The 21,240-nt window shown below is 49.9% G+C and overlaps 1 protein-coding gene across 1 annotated transcript; it reads right to left on the bottom strand.

Annotated features, from left to right (window-relative positions):
- Positions 1–400: 400 nt before the first annotated feature.
- On the bottom strand, positions 401–16,338 carry LOC122003009 (pentatricopeptide repeat-containing protein At3g58590-like). Its single transcript, XM_042558438.1, has 2 exons — positions 16,228–16,338; positions 401–2,558 (listed from the first exon to the last, which is right to left on the bottom strand). The coding sequence occupies exons 1-2, from the start codon at positions 16,336–16,338 to the stop codon at positions 501–503; spliced, it is 2,169 nt and encodes a 722-aa protein (XP_042414372.1). The 3' UTR covers positions 401–500.
- Between the last annotated feature and the right edge of the window lie 4,902 nt (positions 16,339–21,240).

The raw sequence follows: 21,240 nt of genomic DNA, 5'->3' as shown, positions 1-21,240 counted from the left end.
CACTTCATTCATCTTCAAACTATATCTCTAATTTATCATCTTCTCCGCTTTCAAACATGAACACAAAAATTTAATCAATACCAAAATAATTTTAACTAAAATTATTTATAGTATTTTAAAACATGTTATAGTATTTTAGTTAAAGATGAAAAAAAATAAAATAGAGTACCTTCTACTTTTTTTTTTTTTTTTTTTTTTGACCCCAGTCAAAACCTACATTTGACGGTGGAGACCACAAGTGGAGGAGCAGGAGCGGAGGAGGTGGTGGTTATGGCTGCTGACGGAGTTCGCCGGGTGCGAAAACAGAAAGTACAAGATCAGAGGACTGATTGTTAATTTTATACCTGAACTGAGTTGGAAGCTAATATAATGTGCTTCCTTTGGATAGCCATGGAGGACGTTTTCTTTATCAATTAGATTAAGTTTAAATTCATAAACAGATGTAACAAATAATAAAGAAAGAGGTTACATTTCATCTGAGTTTAATCTCCTTAACCTGTTCATGTTAGAAAACCTCCAAATCTCTTGCAACCTTGAAGAAAGGTGCGCCAAAGGACACCGTTTGGCTGAAATGGCATGCCACTGATCACCATCTCAGCCTCCTTTAGCTGTCCACAGTTACATAGCATATCAACTACACAAACATAGTGGTCCATCTCTGGTTCAATGCCATAAACATTCTTCATACTTTCAAATAATTGCATTCCTGCTTCTATCAAACCGCCATGCCTGCATGCCGAGAGGGCTGCGAGTAGAGCAACTCGGTCTGGTTCGAAGCCCTCTGATTTCATATGATTGAAGCTTGCAAGTGCTTCATGAGGACGACCATGCAATCCCAGTCCAGAGACAAGAGCAGTCCATGAAATAAGGTTCTTCTTGTCACCCATTTCTTCGAAAACCCTCACACAGCCATCAATGCTACCACACTTTGCATACATGTCCATTAACATATTGCACACAAAAGTGTCGCAACAACAAGAGATAGTCTTTACGATGAGACCATGAAGTGATCCTCCAAGCGCAAGGCTGTTAATCCTTGAACAGATGCTCAGTAAGCTCATAGCAGTATAGGTATCAAATGAATGCCCTGCAGCTTGCATATGCTTGAACCACAAGAAGGCTTCAGAATAGTCTCTATTGCGTGCACAAGCATTTAACAAGATATTCCAGGAGAAGGTATCAGGGCTTTGCAGCTGGAATAGTAGCTGCTGGGCTTCTTCATACTGGCCATCCCTGTTATAAATACTGGCTATAGCATTCATTTTGGCAGTAGATGTTTCTGCGTCAATGCCACTGATGCAAGGTGATAAATCAGCTGGAATGCCATGAGAGTCATATGAGGCAATAAGAGCACTAGAAATGTAGTGATTCTTAGTGTACCCCAACTTTATGATAAATGAATGGAGTTGCTGGAGTTCTAGAAAAAGTACTCTCGGAAGCATCGAAGAGAATGATAGCTCATTTGGTCTGACCTCTGATTTCAACAATGACTTGAAAAGAAGCACACAAGTAGGCGAATCAGTTTTTGAATAGCCTGAGATTAGGCAATTCCAACAGACAACATTTTTTTCAGGAATTCCATCAAACATTCTCTGTGCATCTGCCAATCTTCTCCAACTTGCATAGAAGTTGATCAGCGAACTAGCCACAAACACATTGTTGTCAAGACCGTACTTGGTGGCTTTGGCATGGATGAGCACTCCGTACTCCGCTGAGTTCATGCTAACACAAGCATTGATGGCACTGACAATTGTAGTATCAGTCGGCGATGCCTTGTTGGTAAGCATCATCTGAAATAACTCCAAAGATTTCTCTGGCATTCCACTCTTTGCGAGTCCTGCTATTATGGTATTCCAAGAAACGACGTCCCGGATTGGCAAACTGTTAAACAACCGCTCGGCTGTGTGCACTCCAAAGCAAGTGAAGAGTGAGCAGAGCAGTGCATTCGCAACAGCAAGGAAAGAATTCATTGCTGTCTTAAGAGACAGCCCAAGAATAAGCTCCACGGACTGCAAGTTATCCGAAAGCGCTGGTAAAATACTGAGAAAAGAGCACTCCGTCAGGCCAATTCCACTTGCCAAGAGCTGTCGAAACAAAGACATGGACTCCTCGTTAAAGCTGAACCGAGAGAATGCCGCAATCATGGAGTTCCAAGTGACGATGGTCCTAGCAGGCATTTCGTCGAACAAATGGTACGCTTGTGTTAAGCTACCATATCGAGCATAGAGACCAAGCAAGGCGGTGCCGGAGAAAGCATCTGAATGAAGAAAACCGAATTTGAGAATCATGGAGTGCAGTCGGATGCCTTCGTCGAGGCCGATAGAAGGTGCGGAGAGGAGGGGCGCGAAGGTGAACCGGGTCGGTCTGAGGCCAGCCGCCAGCATCACGGGAAGGAGCGTGGCCGCTACACGGCCGCGTCCACTGCGACCATAGGCGGCGATGAGGGAGTTGTAGTAGGCCGCGGTGCGGTGGAGCATTCGATCGAGCACTTGGCAGACGGCGCGGAGGCATCCCGGGGAAATGTTCAGAAATATGTTTATAAAACTTTTATTAACATGCTATATAAGTAAAAAATAATAATAATAATAAATTTGTATTATCAAATTTAATAATTATCAAATAAATTTAAAATATAAAAATTTTAAATAATCAAAATTAAATTGAGAACTCGATAATATCTAAAGGAATCAAATTTAAGTCAAATTTAAACAATCCTTTTAACAATTTGATCCTTTTTAAGTGATCTTGTCCGAAAACGGTAAAGAAGGTTAGTTAGGGATGTGGCTCCTCAGTTGACTGTGCGAAGACTCCTTTCTGATCTACAACACAAGAAACGTCAATGCGGGACCAAGGAAGAGGTCCTCGACGTTGACCCTTCAACGTTCAAGTCAGACATCGAAACAGTAGAAAGACAACAGAGCAATCTAGTAGAGTGAGAGCACAAGCACAAATAACAAATATCACATACTTTTTCCGGTGCATGGAACGTCCTTTATACAGTGTTATAGTAGGCGACGTGCATGCTTCTCAAGATTCAGGCACGTTTTTCCAAATATCCTATGAAAAAACCTATCAAGAAAGTGTCTCTGACACCATACTTTAATAGGATATGCAAATCTCTAATATAACAGTAGAAGTTTCCTTCATACGATTTACCTATTGAACATGCCCAGTTGTCAGCGACATTATCTCCCAGAGGGATAATACAAGATATGAGAAAGGTCACACTACTTGCTGAGCGGGGGAGTTGCTCGGCCGGGATTCCCCACCCGATCGATCTCGGTTGCACTTCTTCGTACTACCTCGGTTCGGCAGATTGTTTCTTGCCCAACCGGACATGCGCTATGATTGGCATAGCATTCCTTTGGACAGTTGTGAGCCTTTGATGTTCTTTCCATAGTGACCTTGGCCGGACAAGCAGACCACTCATATAAGCCACCTGGCCGATCGATAGTTGTTGTGGACTTCCACTCGGCCAACCTTGGTGGACTCTTTGGCTCTCTAGTGTTGACCGCCTTGACTTTGACCTCTATGTTGGCTACTAGTCCCGCCTTTGACTTAGATAGGCACCTTTTACCACCGCATCACAAGTCTTTCCCTCAAATCTAGTCGAAGGAGGCTGTAAGTCCGACTGATTGGACAAACAATGTCTCTGATGACCTTCATGGCTGATCTGATATTGTAGGGTTTAGAGTCATCGCTCGGCTACCACTTGCTGCCATAGGTTTAGAGTTGCCGCTCTATTATCAGTTGCTAACCTGGGTTTAGAGCCACCGCTCAGCTATCACTTCCTGTCATGAGTTCAGAGCCACCGCTCGACTATCTGCCACTGACCCTAGTTTTGTCGGTCGGGATGATTGGTGATGGCACTTAGCGATGTTTCCACTTCTCGCCGCTTCCTTGGACGAGTGTCTTTTAACAGTTGCTGACATTCTTCCAATTTCTGGAAGACCGTGCAAATCTCTTGTCATTATTGTTGAGCACGCTGCTCATGCCTTTTTATCAAGTCTCATTAATGCTTCCTTGTAGCCAGCTGCCACATGTCTTACTCTCTGCCCCGCACGCTTGATGTGATAGACGAATATCTATGATTGATGTGACAAGCATCGTTTTGAATCTCACTGTCAGATCTTGGTTTCATTTTTTGTAACTCTCGATTGGACGGCTCAAAGCAACCGTCCAGAGGGTTTATAAGCCCTTACTCGTCATCATTTTCCTTCCTCATCACCCTTTCTCTCTTGCGCATGCTCACTTCCGATTCTCTTCTTCCTCATCATCATCGGCGATATTCCTTAGTAAGCTTTTTCTTTCTTTCTCTCGTCGAGTTCTCGGTCTTCTTCCTTCTTGATTTTCTATGGCCTCGTCTCCTCAGCCTCCTGAGTTCATCCTCGGGCTTTGGTACACTTCTACCGGGTCCAAGTTCAACGACGACAAAATTGATCAAATGAAACTCATCTATCGTTTCCCCACTAACTATCAAATTGTCATCCCCTCTACTTACAACCGACCTCATTTGCCTCCAGCCAATTTTTTACCTTTTTTAAGGACCACTTTTGCGTCGGCCTCCGCTTTTCCGTTCACCCTTTTTTCTATGAAGTGTGTAGATATTTCCACATTTTCCTACACCAATTAATGCCCAACTCCTTTAGGTTGCTGTGTAGGATGGTCGTGATATTCTGTCTGCACAGCATCCCTTTAGTATCTCAGGTGTTCTATTACTTTTATTATCCTAAATTGTCCGAGCCGGGGACCTTTCTCTTTCAAGCCCAAGTGAGTGCCATCTTTTTGATAAAATGTCATCCTCTAATAAGCACTGGAAGGAACATTATTTTTTTGTTCATTTTCCCGCTCGGCCCAACTTTCTGACTAGTTGGCAGATGCAAGTGATGAAGGCTCCATCGCTCAAAAGATATCGAGGCCAATCGAACTACCTTCAAGCAACCTCTAGTCTAGCCGACTAGAGATACCACATACACCAGCTACTATTGAAGAGTGTCTTATATGTTTTCTGATTAAGCCCAATCCGAACGTGGCTACCCCTTACCCTAGGTATGCCCTTTTTCTTCTTCCCATCCTTGGATCTAACTGATTTCTCTTCCTTTTTTACAACTCAAATCATGTTGAGAGCATGGCTGAGCGGCGAAAGCAGGCTTGCAAATGCAGAGATTAATGCTAAAGGCATTGTTGAGCTAGAAACTTAGGGCCTATTGCTGGTCGACCAATCTGGCAATCTGATCGGCGAAGCTAGAGGATGTCACGCAGCGGCTAGCGAGGCTAGAGGAAACTAGATGGCGGCTAGCGATGCCACGACCGTCACAGTTGAACTCCATCCTGAGCGACCATTAATAGCGCCAATCGTGGTGCCCTCAAAGTCGGCCACCTCGAGTGAGCCATTAATCCAACGACGCAAGAGGCATCGGAGGGAAGCTTCATCCCGTTCGACTACCTCTGCACTACAAACCCCTGATCCTACTGCCTCGCGTCTGCACTCCTAGCGGGGTGAGACCTCATCTCCTGCCTTTCCCAAACCAGAGCTGGCCGCGATTCCCACTTCTATGTCATCTGACCGGACACCTCGCTATTCCCTCTGTCATCGAAGACCATATGCGCGCAGCTAGTCGCATACATGCCATCTCGGTCGTCCTTTCCAGCTGCCCAAGTGTCCACTATCCGCTCCTCCCCAATGCCCAAGTCACAAGGACAAGCCACTTCTAAGCCATTTGGTCCGAGCGACCATAGGCACATAACAGCCATCATTCACTTACCAACGAACGAGTGGCGTCATCTCGATGATGTTGAGCCATGCTCCCCCAAACATCATATCAAGATTCAAGGACCGTTATCAAAATAGACCTTTGGATCATATCTGTTAGGATGTATACTAAAAGCCTAACTTTTGGTATAAACATTTATCTAGAAATAAGAATCACATTGGTCAAATGTCTACATTTACGATAAATGTAGTTGCTCAATTAATTTATATTGTAGATAACATGGTGTGTGGTGACACACACAGAAGATCATGTTATCGGTTCCTTATAAATTATAAACAGTAGCTCACGACCAAGATGGAAAGGAACAAACCATTGGAAGGTCGTAGTGCAATTAGGTATTAGTTTATCTTAACTATATAATTACACTAGTACACTTAGAGTGTATTGAGTAGGACCATTTGAGGTCGTTCCTTTTATACTGACTTTATGAAGGAACAAAGACCTCAGTTATTATGGAAGTGTGTGCTCTTAATCCTAATATAATAACAAGCACATATATTTGATATTTATTTCTTTAATTTATCAATGGGTGAGATTTAGTTCGATGAATCAATAAGCCCGAAAAGTTGGGAAATGATATCACTTATAGTGTGTGTTGTTGATTATAGAAGGAAACTGTGTCCTAGTAATCTAGGTTGATAATGTCCCCAAGATGAGCTCATAAAGATTGTCATGTTAAACCCTGCAGGTGGACTTAGTCCAACATGACGATAAGATTGAATGGTACTATTCTTGGATTAAGATATTAATTAAATGAGTTGTCAGTAACTCACTTAATTAGTGGACATTCGACATCTTAAACACAGGGAGACTAACACACTCATAATAAGAAGGAGCCCAAAAATGTAATTTGGGATTGGTGCGGTAGTTCAATAATAGTTCTCTAGTGGAATGAATTATTATTGATAAAATTAAGTTGTGTGTTTGGGGCGAACACGGGATGCTTAATTTTATCAGGAGACCAAAACCAATTCCTCCTCTCGGTCCCTATCGTAGCCTCTTATTTATAGAGTGCTATACTCACCTATACCCACCTTCGTACTCATGATGTAAGGGTCGGCCAAGCTAGCTTGTGGTTCAAGTTAGGGCCGGCCAAGCCTTGGTTCATGGGTGGCCGACCCTAGCTTGAACCCAAGCTTAGGTGGCCGGCCCCCATTAAATTAAAAAGAATTTTAATTTTAAAATTTTCTTATGTGAAAGATATAATTTATTGGAGAGATTTAAAATTAAAATATCTCGTTAAAAAGGATCTACAAAAGATTAAAGAAAGAGATTAGATCTCTTTCCTTACTTGTAGATTGGAAAGATATTTTATTTTTTCTTCTTTATAAATTATTCACATGTAGAAAAATTAAAATTATCACTACAAGAAAAACGCTAATAGGCAACGCTTTAAAAGCGTTGTATTTGTTGGTGAAAAAGCATTGTTAAAAGCACTGTTGTTAAAAGTCCGCTCTACGACAACGCTTTAAAAACGTTGTCTTTTGTAGCAAAGACAACACTTTTGCAACGTTTTAAAAACGTTGTTATTTTTGGCAAAGACAACGTTTTTATAACGCTATAAAAGCGTTGTCGTTTGCGAAAACATCATTATTGCAAGCTTTAAAAACATTGTTGTTTCTTGGCAAAAACAACCCTTTTGCATCGCTTTAAAAGTGTTGTCTTTTTTGCAAAAACAACATTATTGCAACGTTTTAAAAGCATTGTTGTTTTGGCAAAGACAACACTGTTACAACGCTTTAAAAGCGTTGTCTTTTTAAAATAAAAAAATAATAAAAAATAAAAAAATCTATTAACAAAATAATTTTTTATATTTACAAAACTATTAATTTTCTTTTACCATGTTTCGAATTTGACATATAAAATAACATTTAATCATCTCAGCTAATGATTTCAAACTCATACCAAAACAATAGAACTCAACTATAATATTGATCCTGTCCGAACCAAGAGTCAGCGGACGCTGGGCACGTGGCGCTCTCTGCTGGATCCTCGAGTGCTCCGGCGAACCTGCAACAAAATCGAGCCGGGAGGGGTGCCCCGGCGATGGTCCTCCGACGCTCAAGTCAGGTAAGTGGTGGAGAAAGTGGCTGCCAAATTTGTATTATGCGTACCTTTGGCGAAGTAATAGCCTCTTTATATAGGACGGAGAAGGAACTGATGCATGCCCACCGAGGTGCGTACGTGTCAGCAACCCATACCACGGTATGCACTTGTCAGAGAGCTTACCTGACACCATGCTGCCACAGTCCGAGCATGTTCTTTGATGGGACGGCAGGACCACCCGTTGTCAGACTAGAAGTATGGCACAGCCATACGACTTGACGGCTGTCAGAAGATGTCCCCGTCTTTTACCCACCGTCTGACTGGGGTGCCCGGCCCGCCGGGCGGGCGATGAACGTCGTCCGGACGGCCTTGATTCTTTGCGCCGTCCGGGCGGCACCTCCTTCCGCTCGGTCATTACGCACTGCTTTATTTGAGCGTCGGACCCCTGGTCCCTACCAGGGTGCCTTTTACTATCAGATTTCCCTTTCTTCTGAGTCCGGTCGGCTCGCCCTTTTCCGGCGAGCCACTGGACCCTTTGACCTCCCCTCAGCGTTGACTCCTTATGGGGTTCCGGATTTTTACCGCCGGATCACTTGCCTTCCTCTCGAGTCTAGTCGAAGGAGGCAAAGTCCGACTGACTGGACTGCCGATCTGTCGAACAATGATCATTGCCTTAGGCCGCTCGGCCAGGCATAAAGATGCTCATCCGTGCGGCGATATCTGTCTGTCCGGCGATACTTTGTCCATGCCTTGTATTTTCTGGGAATCGATGTCCGTTGTTCTCCCACACTACCCATCACGTGCTCTGCGCACGGTAAGGGGAGCTCATTAAATGCGGCTAGTAACCGGCTGACACGTGGCGACCGTGCATTTGTCAGAGTATGGCGGTTACGTCACTTCCGATGGGATAGCCGTTGTTTGAAACGGACGATCCGATGACAACCTCGATATCGACGACCTGGATCGGACGGTGGAGATCGTTTCCGGGCGGAGATATAAGACCCTTGACTTCGTTTCCGCCGCATTTCGTCTTCTTCGTTTCCAGACTCCTGTCATTCCCCCTCTCGCCGGCGACTTTGTTCTCAGACTTTCCGACGATCACACGGCTTCTTCCGGTCATCTTCCTCGCCTGTAAGAGCCTTTTTCTCGCTTCAGACGCATTCTTCTTTCTGTTAATCATCCTTTTCAACCGGTTTTCTTCCATTGCTTGAACCATCCTCTTCTATCCCGCATTCTGGCCTTTCGATCATGACCAGTACCTCGCAGTCAACCGGCGGTGCTCCGGGTCTTTGGTACTCGAACATGGAAAGTCGGTTCGACGAGGAAGACGCCATGCGCCTCACTCGAGCATATGACCTACCGACCGACCACGAAATAGTGTTAGCCACGCCTTCCGATCGGCCTAACGATCCTCCACCCGGCACTGTTGTCTTCTTCCGGGATCAATTCCTGGCCGGACTACGTTTTCCTCCTCACAAGTTTTTCTTAGAAGTTTGCAACTATTTCCGCATTCCGCTCGGCCAAGTAGTTCCTAATTCTATTAGGTTGCTGAGCGGAGTGGTAGTTTTGTTCAAACTGAACGGCATTCCCTTAACCCCAAAAATCTTCCACTACTTCTACTATCCCAAGCAAGCCGAGTGGGGCACCTTTGTTTTCCAATCTAGGATAGGCTTCGTCCTTTTCGATAATATGCCGAGCTCCAACAAACACTGGAAGGAGCATTTTTTCTATATACGCTTTCCCGAGCGGCCCACTTTCCGCACCAAGTGGCAGACGGCTATGCCTGCGCAACCGGAGCTCGGCAAGTTTAGAGGTGACGCAGACTATCTCCATGCGGCCGAACAGCTAGTCGGTCAGCGCTACCACATTGACAAGATGCTTCTCCGGGAGTAATGCATATATTCGGCTTGTCTTCTACACCGCCGATCCGCCTTGTAGCATGAGTAAGCTTCCTATCTTCCACTTTATTTTGTTCTAACTGATTTATTCTCTGCCTGCAGCTGAGGTCATGTGGCGGGCGAGCCACGAGAAGCTCAAACTGAAGGCCGCTCGGATTGATGCGGTGGCGAGCGAGGCCGCGAGCAGGCATTGCTCCTGATCCGGCGGCGAAGAAGGTGAGGGCAACGGTCCCGAAGCCCGGGCCTTGCCTCTCGTGAGGCCAGGCAATATAGAACTGCAGTGAAGGCTGAAGTGGAGGGCCGTTCGGCCGATGATGTGCCGCTGCGCGCCGCACCTGCCTCTACACTTGATGAGCCACAACTGGCGGGGTGCGGATCTTGCGGTCTTGTCTGCAGAGCAGTTTCTCGAGAGTACCCGACCCCTCGAGATTCTCCGAGGCCGGCTTGGAAGTGCCACCGTCCGGCCCTTGAGGACTCGGCGGCGTCTCGGCGTTAGGCGAGCTACCCACCTCTTCTGGGCGGGCCATCTCGGGCGGGCGGCGGCCTTCTGCGTCTCCCTTGAGGCGTACATATGCCGCCGATCGGTAGGTGTTTCTGAGCGGATGATCACCACAGCGGGCCCTCTCGCAAGCTTGGATAGATGCTCGAGTCGGATAGCTAAGTTGACTCCCGGGCAGCTCAGTGACAGAACCTTCAATCAGCCACCGGGGTATAGCCCTTCCCCTCTTCTCTCTCTTATTTGAAGTTTTTACCTGTTCGTGTTAGCTAGCGGAACTGGGTGGAGCAGATCGCCATTAGCGATCGGTTGGCCGAGCTGGAGGAGGAACTGAAGAAAAAAAAAATAGATCGCTAGAAGCCGAGCGGAAACGAGCTGCTGATCCGGCGAGCAAGGTCGTTCGGCTTGAAACAATGATTAAGCAGCGAGACAAGGAGATCCAGACGGCGACCACTCGGAAGCAACAGGCCATCAACGATATGGACCACATGAAGGTGGAGATCCGGGGGCTGGAGCAACGCATCAAGGACCTGGATGCTCTGCTGGGCACCGAAAAAGAGAGCCGCTCGGCTGATCTCCAAAGATTCAATGGAGACTTGAAATTTGATCCTGTCCGAACCAAGAGTCAGCGGACGCTGGGCACGTGGCGCTCTCTGCTGGATCCTCGAGTGCTCCGGCGAACCTGCAACAAAACCGAGCCGGGAGGGGTGCCCCGGCGACGGTCCTCCGACGCTCAAGTCAGGTAAGTGGTGGAGAAAGTGGCTACCAAATTTATATTATGCGTACCTTTGGCGAAGTAATAGCCTCTTTATATAGGACGGAGAAGGAACTGATGCACGCCCACCGAGGTGCGTACGTGTCAGCAACCCATACCACGGTATGCACTTGTCAGAGAGCTTACCTGACACCATGCTGCCACAGTCCGAGCATGTTCTTTGATGGGACGGCAGGACCACCCGTTGTCAGACTAGAAGTATGGCACAGCCATACGACTTGACGGCTGTCAGAAGACGTTCCCGTGGGGTGCGGCCCGCGGGCGATGAACGTCGTCGGACGGCCTTGATTCTTCGCGTCGGCGGCACCTCCTTCCGCTCGGTCATTACGCACTGCTTTATTTGAGCGTCCTACCAGGGTGCCTTTTACTATCAGATTTCCCTTTCTTGAGTCCGGTCGCCTCGCCCTTTACCGGCGAGCCACTGGCCCCTTTGACCTCCCCTCAGCGTTGACTCCTTATGGGGTTCCGGATTTTTACCGCCGGATCACTTGCCTTCCTCTCGAGTCTAGTCGAAGGAGGCAAAGTCCGACTGACTGGACTGCCGATCTGTCGAACAATGATCATTTCCTTAGGCCGCTCGGCCAGGCATAAAGATGCTCATCCGTGCGGCGATATCTGTCTGTCCGGCGATACTTTGTCCATGCCTTGTATTTTCTGGGAATCGATGTCCGTTGTTCTCCCACATGCTCTGCGCACGGTAAGGGGAGCTCATTAAATGCGGCTAGTAACCGGCTGACACGTGGCGACCGTGCATTTGTCAGAGTATGGCGGTTACGTCACTTCCGATGGGATAGCCGCCGTTTGAAACGGACGATCCGATGACAACCTCGATATCGACGACCTGGATCGGACGGTGGAGATCGTTTCCGGGCGGAGATATAAGACCCTTGACTTCGTTTCCGCCGCATTTCGTCTTCTTCGTTTCCAGACTCCTGTCATTCCCCCTCTCGCCGGCGACTTTGTTCTCAGACTTTCCGACGATCACACGGCTTCTTCCGGTCATCTTCCTCGCCTGTAAGAGCCTTTTTCTCGCTTCAGACGCATTCTTCTTTCTGTTAATCATCCTTTTCAACTGGTTTTCTTCCATTGCTTGAACCATCCTCTTCTATCCCGCATTCTGGCCTTTCGATCATGACCAGTACCTCGCAGTCAACCGGCGGTGCTCCGGGTCTTTGGTACTCGAACATGGAAAGTCGGTTCGACGAGGAAGACGCCATGCGCCTCACTCGAGCATATGACCTACCGACCGACCACGAAATAGTGTTAGCCACGCCTTCCGATCGGCCTAACGATCCTCCGCCCGGCACTGTTGTCTTCTTCCGGGATCAATTCCTGGCCGGACTACGTTTTCCTCCTCACAAGTTTTTCTTAGAAGTTTGCAACTATTTCCGCATTCCGCTCGGCCAAGTAGTTCCTAATTCTATTAGGTTGCTGAGCGGAGTGGTAGTTTTGTTCAAACTGAACGGCATTCCCTTAACCCCAAAAATCTTCCACTACTTCTACTATCCCAAGCAAGCCGAGTGGGGCACCTTTGTTTTCCAATCTAGGATAGGCTTCGTCCTTTTCGATAATATGCCGAGCTCCAACAAACACTGGAAGGAGCATTTTTTCTATATACGCTTTCCCGAGCGGCCCACTTTCCGCACCAAGTGGCAGACGGCTATGCCTGCGCAACCGGAGCTCGGCAAGTTTAGAGGTGACGCAGACTATCTCCATGCAGCCGAACAGCTAGTCGGTCAGCGCTACCACATTGACAAGATGCTTCTCCCAGGAGTAATGCATATATTCGGCTTGTCTTCTACACCAGCCGATCTGCCTTGTAGCATGAGTAAGCTTCCCTATCTTCCACTTTATTTTGTTCTAACGCCGCTCGGATTGATGCGGTGACGAGCCAGGAGGCCGCCGAACGGGGCATTGCTCCGGCTGATCCGGGCGGCGAAGAAGGTGAGGGGACGCCAACGGTCCCTGAAGCCTCGGACGCCCCTGCCCCTCATGATGAGGCCGCGGGCAATATAGAACCTACGACCGAAGCTGAAGTGGAGGGCCGTTCGGCCGATGATGTGCCGCTACGCACTCGGAAACGGAGGCGACCGGAATCCGCACCTGCCTCTACACTTGATGAGCCACAACCTGAGCGGGGTGCAGATGCGCCGGCGCTGTCCGGAACAGTTTCCCTCGAGAGTACCCCGACCCCTCAGGATTCTCCGAGGGCCAGCTTGGAGGTGCCGCCGTCCAGCCCTTCAAGGACTCGACGACGTATCAGGCGTTTAGGCGAGCTACCCTCCTCTTCTGCTGGTGGGCCGTCTCAGAGCGGGCCGAGCGGCCAGAATTTACTTAAAACCGTTTTGCGCCTCCCTTCGGAGGCGTACATGGCTGCTGCTGATCGGCCGGTGTTTCCTGAGCAGATGATCACCCTAACGTCGGCGACAGCAACCTTCAATCAGCCACCGGGGTATAGCCCTTCCCCTCTTCTCTCTCTTATTTGAAGTTTTTACCTGCTCGTGTTTGCTAGCGGAACTGGGTGGAGCAGATCGCCATTAGCGATCGGTTGGCCGAGGAAGAAACAAAAAACAGCGGGGGACGCCAGGCAGTCGACGGCCGCTCTGGAGAAGGCCAAGAAATCGCTAGAAGCCGAACGGAAACGAGCCTCTGATCTGGCGAGCAAGGTCGTTCGGCTTGAAACAATGATTAAGCAGCGAGACAAGGAGATCCAGACGGCGACCACTCGGAAGCAACAGGCCATCAACGATATGGACCACATGAAGGTGGAGATCCGGGGGCTGGAGCAACGCATCAAGGACCTGGATGCTCTGCTGGGCACCGAAAAAGAGAGCCGCTCGGCTGATCTCCAAAGATTCAATGGAGACTTGAAATTTGATCCTGTCCGAACCAAGAGTCAGCGGACGCTGGGCACGTGGCGCTCTCTGCTGGATCCTCGAGTGCTCCGGCGAACCTGCAACAAAACCGAGCCGGGAGGGGTGCCCCGGCGACGGTCCTCCGACGCTCAAGTCAGGTAAGTGGTGGAGAAAGTGGCTGCCAAATTTATATTATGCGTACCTTTGGCGAAGTAATAGCCTCTTTATATAGGACGGAGAAGGAACTGATGCACGCCCACCGAGGTGCGTACGTGTCAGCAACCCATACCACGGTATGCACTTGTCAGAGAGCTTACCCGACACCAGTCCGAGCATGTTCTTTGATGGGACGGCAGATGTCCCCGTCTTTTACCCACCGTCTGACTGGGGTGCCCGGCCCGCCGGGCGGGCGATGAACGTCGTCCGGACGGCCTTGATTCTTTGCGCCGTCCGGGCGGCACCTCCTTCCGCTCGGTCATTACGCACTGCTTTATTTGAGCGTCGGACCCCTGGTCCCTACCAGGGTGCCTTTTACTATCAGATTTCCCTTTCTTCTGAGTCCGGTCGGCTCGCCCTTTTCCGGCGAGCCACTGGACCCTTTGACCTCCTCTCATACCGCCGGATCACTTGCCTTCCTCTCGAGTCTAGTCGAAGGAGGCAAAGTCCGACTGACTGGACTGCCGATCTGTCAAACAATGATCATTGCCTTAGGCCGCTCGGCCAGGCATAAAGATGCTCATCCGTGCGGCGATATCTGTCTGTCCGGCGATACTTTGTCCATGCCTTATATTTTCTGGGAATCGATGTCCGTTGTTCTCCCACACTACCCATCACGTGCTCTGCGCACGGTAAGGGGAGCTCATTAAATGCGGCTAGTAACCGGCTGACACGTGGCGACCGTGCATTTGTCAAAGTATGGCGGTTACGTCACTTCCGATGGGATAGCCGCCGTTTGAAACGGACGATCCGATGACAACCTCGATATCGACGACCTGGATCGGACGGTGGAGATCGTTTCCGGGCGGAGATATAAGACCCTTGACTTCGTTTCCGCCGCATTTCGTCTTCTTCGTTTCCAGACTCCTGTCATTCCCCCTCTCGCCGGCGACTTTGTTCTCAGACTTTCCGACGATCACACGGCTTCTTCCGGTCATCTTCCTCGCCTGTAAGAGCCTTTTTCTCGCTTCAGACGCATTCTTCTTTCTGTTAATCATCCTTTTCAACCGGTTTTCTTCCATTGCTTGAACCATCCTCTTCTATCCCGCATTCTGGCCTTTCGATCATGACCAGTACCTCGCAGTCAACCGGCGGTGCTCCGGGTCTTTGGTACTCGAACATGGAAAGTCGGTTCGACGAGGAAGACGCCATGCGCCTCACTCGAGCATATGACCTACCGACCGACCACGAAATAGTGTTAGCCACGCCTTCCGATCGGCCTAACGATCCTCCGCCCGACACTGTTGTCTTCTTCCGGGATCAATTCCTGGCCGGACTACGTTTTCCTCCTCACAAGTTTTTCTTAGAAGTTTGCAACTATTTCCGCATTCCGCTCGGCCAAGTAGTTCCTAATTCTATTAGGTTGCTGAGCGGAGTGGTAGTTTTGTTCAAACTGAACGGCATTCCCTTAACCCCAAAAATCTTCCACTACTTCTACTATCCCAAGCAAGCCGAGTGGGGCACCTTTGTTTTCCAATCTAGGATAGGCTTCGTCCTTTTCGATAATATGCCGAGCTCCAACAAACACTGGAAGGAGCATTTTTTCTATATACGCTTTCCCGAGCGGCCCACTTTCCGCACCAAGTGGCAGACGGCTATGCCTGCGCAACCGGAGCTCGGCAAGTTTAGAGGTGACGCAGACTATCTCCATGCAGCCGAACAGCTAGTCGGTCAGCGCTACCACATTGACAAGATGCTTCTCCCAGGAGTAATGCATATATTCGGCTTGTCTTCTACACCAGCCGATCTGCCTTGTAGCATGAGTAAGCTTCCCTATCTTCCCCTTTATTTTGTTCTAACTGATTTATTCTCTGCTTCTGCAGCTGAGGTCATGTGGCGGGCCAGAGCCACCGAGAAGCTCAAACTGAAGGCCGCTCGGATTGAGGCGGTGACGAGCCAGGAGGCCGCCGAACGGGGCATTGCTCCGGCTGATCCGGCCGGCGAAGAAGGTGAGGGGACGCCAACGGTCCCAGAAGCCCCGGACGCCCCGCCTCCCCGATGAGGCCACGGCAATATAGAACCCGCGAGTGAAGTCAAGTGGAGGGTCGTTCGCCGATGATGTGCTGGCTGGAACGCGGCGGAATCCTGCCTCTACACTTGATGAGCCACAACCCGAGCGGGGTGCGGATGCGCCGGTCCTGTCCGGAACAGTTTCTCTCGAGAGTACCCGACCCCTCGTGGATTCTCCGAGGGCCGGCTTGAAGTGCCGTCCGCCCTTCGAGGACTCGACGAGCGCCTCAGCGAGGCGAGCTACCCTCCTCTTCTGCTGGTGGGCCATCTCAGAGCGAGCCGAGCGGCCAGAATTTACTTAAAACCGTTTTGCGCCTCCCTTCGGAGGCGTACATGGCTGCTGCTGATCGGCCGGTGTTTCCTGAGCAGATGATCACCCTGACGGGCCCTCTCGCACAAGCTTGGATAGATGCTCGGAGTCGGATAGCCAAGTTGACTCCCGGGCAGCTCGGCGACAGCAACCTTCAATCAGCTACCGGGGTATAGCCCCCCCCCCCTCTTCTCTCTCCTATTTGAAGTTTTTAACCTGTTCACGTTTGCTAGCAGAACTGGGTGGAGCAGATCGCCATTAGCGATCGGTTGGCCGAGCTGGAGGAGGAACTGAAGAAACAAAAAGCAGCGGGGGGCGCCAGGCAGTCGACGACCGCTCTGGAGAAGGCCAAAAAATCGCTGGAAGCCGAACGGAAACGAGCTAATGATCTGGCGAGCAAGGTCGTTCGACTTGAAACAATGATTAAACAACGAGACAAGGAGATCAAGACGGCGACCACTCGGAAGCAACAGGCCATCAATGATATGGACCGCATGAAGGTGGAGATCCGGGGGCTGGAGCAACGCATCAAGGACCTGGATGCTCTGCTGGCCACCGAGAAGGAGAGCCGCTCGGCTGATCTCCAAAGGTTCGACGGAGACTTGAAGGATCTCCAAGCCGCCAGCGACGCTGCCCATGCCGCGCTCAAAGAATATCAAGAGGGGGAGTCGGCCCGCTCGGACGAAGTGAGGAAGGCGTTCCTCCGCTCGGAAGACTTCGGAGAGAAGTTTACCGACAAGATATCCCTCACGTTCGAGGAGGCCATCAAGGCGGCGGTGGGCTATCTGAAGACCAAAGGTCACCTGTCTGCCGAGCTGACTATCCCTCCCGAGGATCTGGCGAGCGTGATGGACGCCATCCCCGACGCTCTTTTTGATTTCGATGTGTGAGGAGCGTTTCTGTAAACTTTTTTGAATTCCCGCCGTTCGGCCCCGCTTATCTATGTAATGACTTTTTTGGCTTGCATATTAGATAATCTTCTGCTCCTTTCTATTTTAGCAAGAAATTTTTCCCTCGTCCCAACTTTAAGTGTCTCTCGATATTTATCGTCGGAGCTCGACGGCGCGGATATTTATAGCCGGTCGGCGCGGCTCTCGATTTTTAACGACGGGGCTCGTCGGTTCGTCCGCTCGGATTATTTATAGACGCCGGCTCGTCTCTCGATATTTATCGTCGGAGCTCGACGGCGCGGATATTTATAGCCGATCGGCGCGGCTCTCGATTTTTAACGACGGGGCTCGTCGGTTTTCCGCTCGGTTTTTATAGCCGGTCGGCGCGGCTCTACGGTTTAACGTCTGGGCTAGACGGCGCGGATATATATAGCCGATCGGCGCGGCTCTCGATTTTTAACGACGGGGCTCGTCGGTTCGTCCGCTCGGATTATTTATAGACGCTGACTCGTCTCTCGATATTTATCGTCGGAGCTCGACGGCGCGGATATTTATAGCCGATCGGCGCGGCTCTCGATTTTTAACGACGGGGCTCGTCGGTTTTCCGCTCGGTTTTTATAGCCGGTCGGCGCGGCTCTACGGTTTAACGTCTGGGCTAGACGGCGCGGATATTTATAGCCGATCGGCGCGGCTCTCGATTTTTAACGACGGGGCTCGTCGGTTTTCCGCTCGGTTTTTATAGCCGGTCGGCGCGGCTCTACGGTTTAACGTCTGGGCTAGATGGCGCGGATATTTATAGCCGATCGGCGCGACTCTCGATTTTTAACGACGGTGCTCGTCGGTTTTTCGCTCGGTTTTTATAGCCGGTCGGCGCGGCTCTACGGTTTAACGTCTGGGTTAGACGGCGCGGATATTTATAGTCGATCGGCGCGGCTCTCGATTTTTAACGACGGTGCTCGTCGGTTTTCCGCTCGGTTTTTATAGCCGGTCGGCGCGGCTCTACGGTCGAGCGACCTTGGCCTTCCTTTCAAGTCTAGCTTGGATAATTACCCCCTGGCCGAACGGCTCAGGGTCCACTTCGTCGAGTATCTTGGCTCGGATAATATACCCCCTTCCGAATGGTACGGGGCTTCCGTTTTTAGAGCGCTTGGCGCCAATTTGATCCGTATACCTCCGGCCGAGCGGCTCGGGGCCTTCGTTGTCGAGCATTTGGCTCGGAAAACCATATACCCGGACGACCGGCTCAGGCCTTCGCTTCAGGCAATAACGTCCCTCTATCATCCTGAACAGCGCAGGGCTTTGGTTTCCTTCCTGCCACACTAGTATGCAGCCCGGCCGAACAGCTCGGGGTCTTCGATTTCTAGCTCCCGGCTACGGCCCGGGTCTTGGTTCGAGCTCCGGCTCGGATATAAACCTCCCTACCGATTGGCTCGGGGCCTTGATTCGAGCTCCGGCTCAGATATAAACCTCCGACCGATCGGCTCGGGGCCTTGATTCTGATGATAATGCCTTATATTCGCTCTTTTGACTTTTCATCTCTGCATTTCAAGTATTTAGTCGAAAAATGAAATACATGGGTGATTTACAGTGATACACCTTTCACCCCGCCGGTAAGGCTGGATCGCGCTCCACGGCCTATCTAGCTGCCGTCCGTCCTCGTCCTCCAGATAATACGCGCCCGAGCGGAGCTTTTCGATGATTTTGAAAGGGCCTGCCCATGGAGCTTCAAGCTTGCCGACGTCGCCGACCGGCTTGACTTTCTTCCAGCCAAGATCGCCGACGCGCCGGTTGTAGTTTTGCTTCATCCACTGACGGTATGCCATCACCGAACGGACGCCTTTGCCCTCTCCTCTTCTACCAAGTCCAGCTCCATGTTTCTTCGTTCGGCGTTGTCATCATCATAGCTCGGATCCGGGCTGACTCAACGCCGACTTCGACCGGTATGACAACCTCACCGCCATATACCAAATGGAACGGTGTGACTCCGTCCCTTCTTTTGGCGTCGTTCGGATGGCCCACAAGACGCCCGGCACTTCATCCGGCCAACTCCCTCCCAAATGGTCGAGCCGAGCGCGCAGAATACGAAGAATTTCCCGGTTGGCGATTTCAGCTTGACCGTTGCTCGAGGATAGGCCACGGACGTGAAATGTTGCTCAATGCCGTAGCTTTTGCACCTAACATCTTCCCTGTGAACTGCCGCCTGTTGTCGGACACTAGTCGGCGAGGAATGCCAACCGACAAATGATGTGTTGCCGGATGAATTTTTAACCATTTGTTCGGTGATCTTTGCGCCTCGGCCTCCACCCACTTGGAGAAATAGTCTACCGCTACTAGTAAAATTTCCGCCGGTCGCCATCGGAAATGGACCCACAATATCCATTCCCCATTGATCGAGCGGACATGAGATGGTTGATGCCTTCATCTCCTCTGCCGGTCGGTGGGAGAAGTTGTGATACTTCGGCATGCATGTACTTACAGTCGAGCGGCATCTGCTTGTAAAGTTGGCCAAAAGTATCCGCCAAGAGGATCTTCTTGGCCAATGAGCGTCCGCCGGATGACCCCGCATGATCCTTGATGTACTTCACGGAGGATGTGTTGAGTCCTCCGAGCTTACACATTTCAGCAAAGGGCGCGAGAAAGCTTTCTTGTAAAGCCGATCTCCGATGAGTGTAAACCGACTCTTCTTCCGAGGAGCCGGGCTGCATATTCATCGGATGGTGTGGTGCCCGAACGGAGGAATTCTATAATAGGTGTCCTCCAGTCACTTGGAAACGCGAGGCCTTGCATCCGGTCGACATGCGCCACCAGCAGTGTTTTTTCAATTGGTTGACCGGCGTTATTGAGCTCGTGAGTTTGGCTAACTCATCGGCCGCCTGGTTCTCCGTTCGTGGGATCTTCCGAATAAGCACCTCTCGGAAAGTAGCTTTGAGTTTTCAAAGGCCTCGGTAGAGTTTGAGCCGAACACGCTTGATTTCAAAGGTCTTGGAAAGTTGCCGAGCTGACCAACTGTGAATCGAATAGAGTGTCACCCGACCGGCTCCCACATGCCGCCTGCAATCCGGCTATGAGGGCCTCATACTGCTTCATTGTTAGTAGCTTTGTAATCTAGCCGGACGGATAGGTGCATGTTTTCTTCTGAGGTGAGAGTAGTAATATTCGATCCCACTTCCGAGTGGAGGATCCATCCACATATATTCTCCACATAGCTTCCGGCTCTTTGCACTTCGGTCACAAAATCAGCCAAGGATTGGGCTTTAATCGCCGAGCGGGGCTGATATTGGATGTCAAATTCACTTAATTCTGTCGTCCACTTGATGAGCCGTCCGGACGCTTCTGGATTCAACAGCACTCTTCCGAGTGGACTGTTCATCCGGACAATAATGGTGTGAGCCAAGAAATACGGTCACAAGCGCCGAGCGGCTAGAACCAAAGCAAAGGCCAACTTCTCGAGCCCAGTGTAACGAGATTCAGCATCTTTTAAAATGTGGCTTAGAAAATACACCGGCTGTTCTTCGCCGTTCGCCCTCACAAGTGCTGAGCCTACAGCATGCTCAGTTGACGACAGATACATATAAAGTGACTCACCTCCGACCGGCTTGGCTAACACTGGCAGATAATTAAGATATGTCTTCAACTCTTCAAATGCTCGGTCACATTCTTCATCCCACTGGAACTTAGTGGCCTTGCGCAGGATCCTGAAGAATGGCAGGCTCCGGTCGGCGGTTCTAGAGATGAATCTGGATAAAGCAGTTATCCGACCGGTCAACCTTTGCACTTCTCTTGTATTTCTTGGGGGCGGCATGTCTTGCAGTGCTTTAACCTTGCTGGGATTTGCTTCGATTCCCCGCTCAATCACTATGTACCCCAAGAAACGCCCTCCTTTGGCTCCGAACAGGCACTTTTGGGGATTTAGCTTGACTCCATATTTGCGCAGCGTTCGGAAGGTTTCTTCCATATCCTTGAAAAGATC

This window comes from Zingiber officinale, chromosome 1A (assembly GCF_018446385.1).
Source record: "Zingiber officinale cultivar Zhangliang chromosome 1A, Zo_v1.1, whole genome shotgun sequence".
Taxonomy (NCBI): domain Eukaryota; kingdom Viridiplantae; phylum Streptophyta; class Magnoliopsida; order Zingiberales; family Zingiberaceae; genus Zingiber; species Zingiber officinale.
Note: the sequence above shows the minus strand (reverse complement) of the source record. Positions and strands in the feature narration are given on the sequence as shown.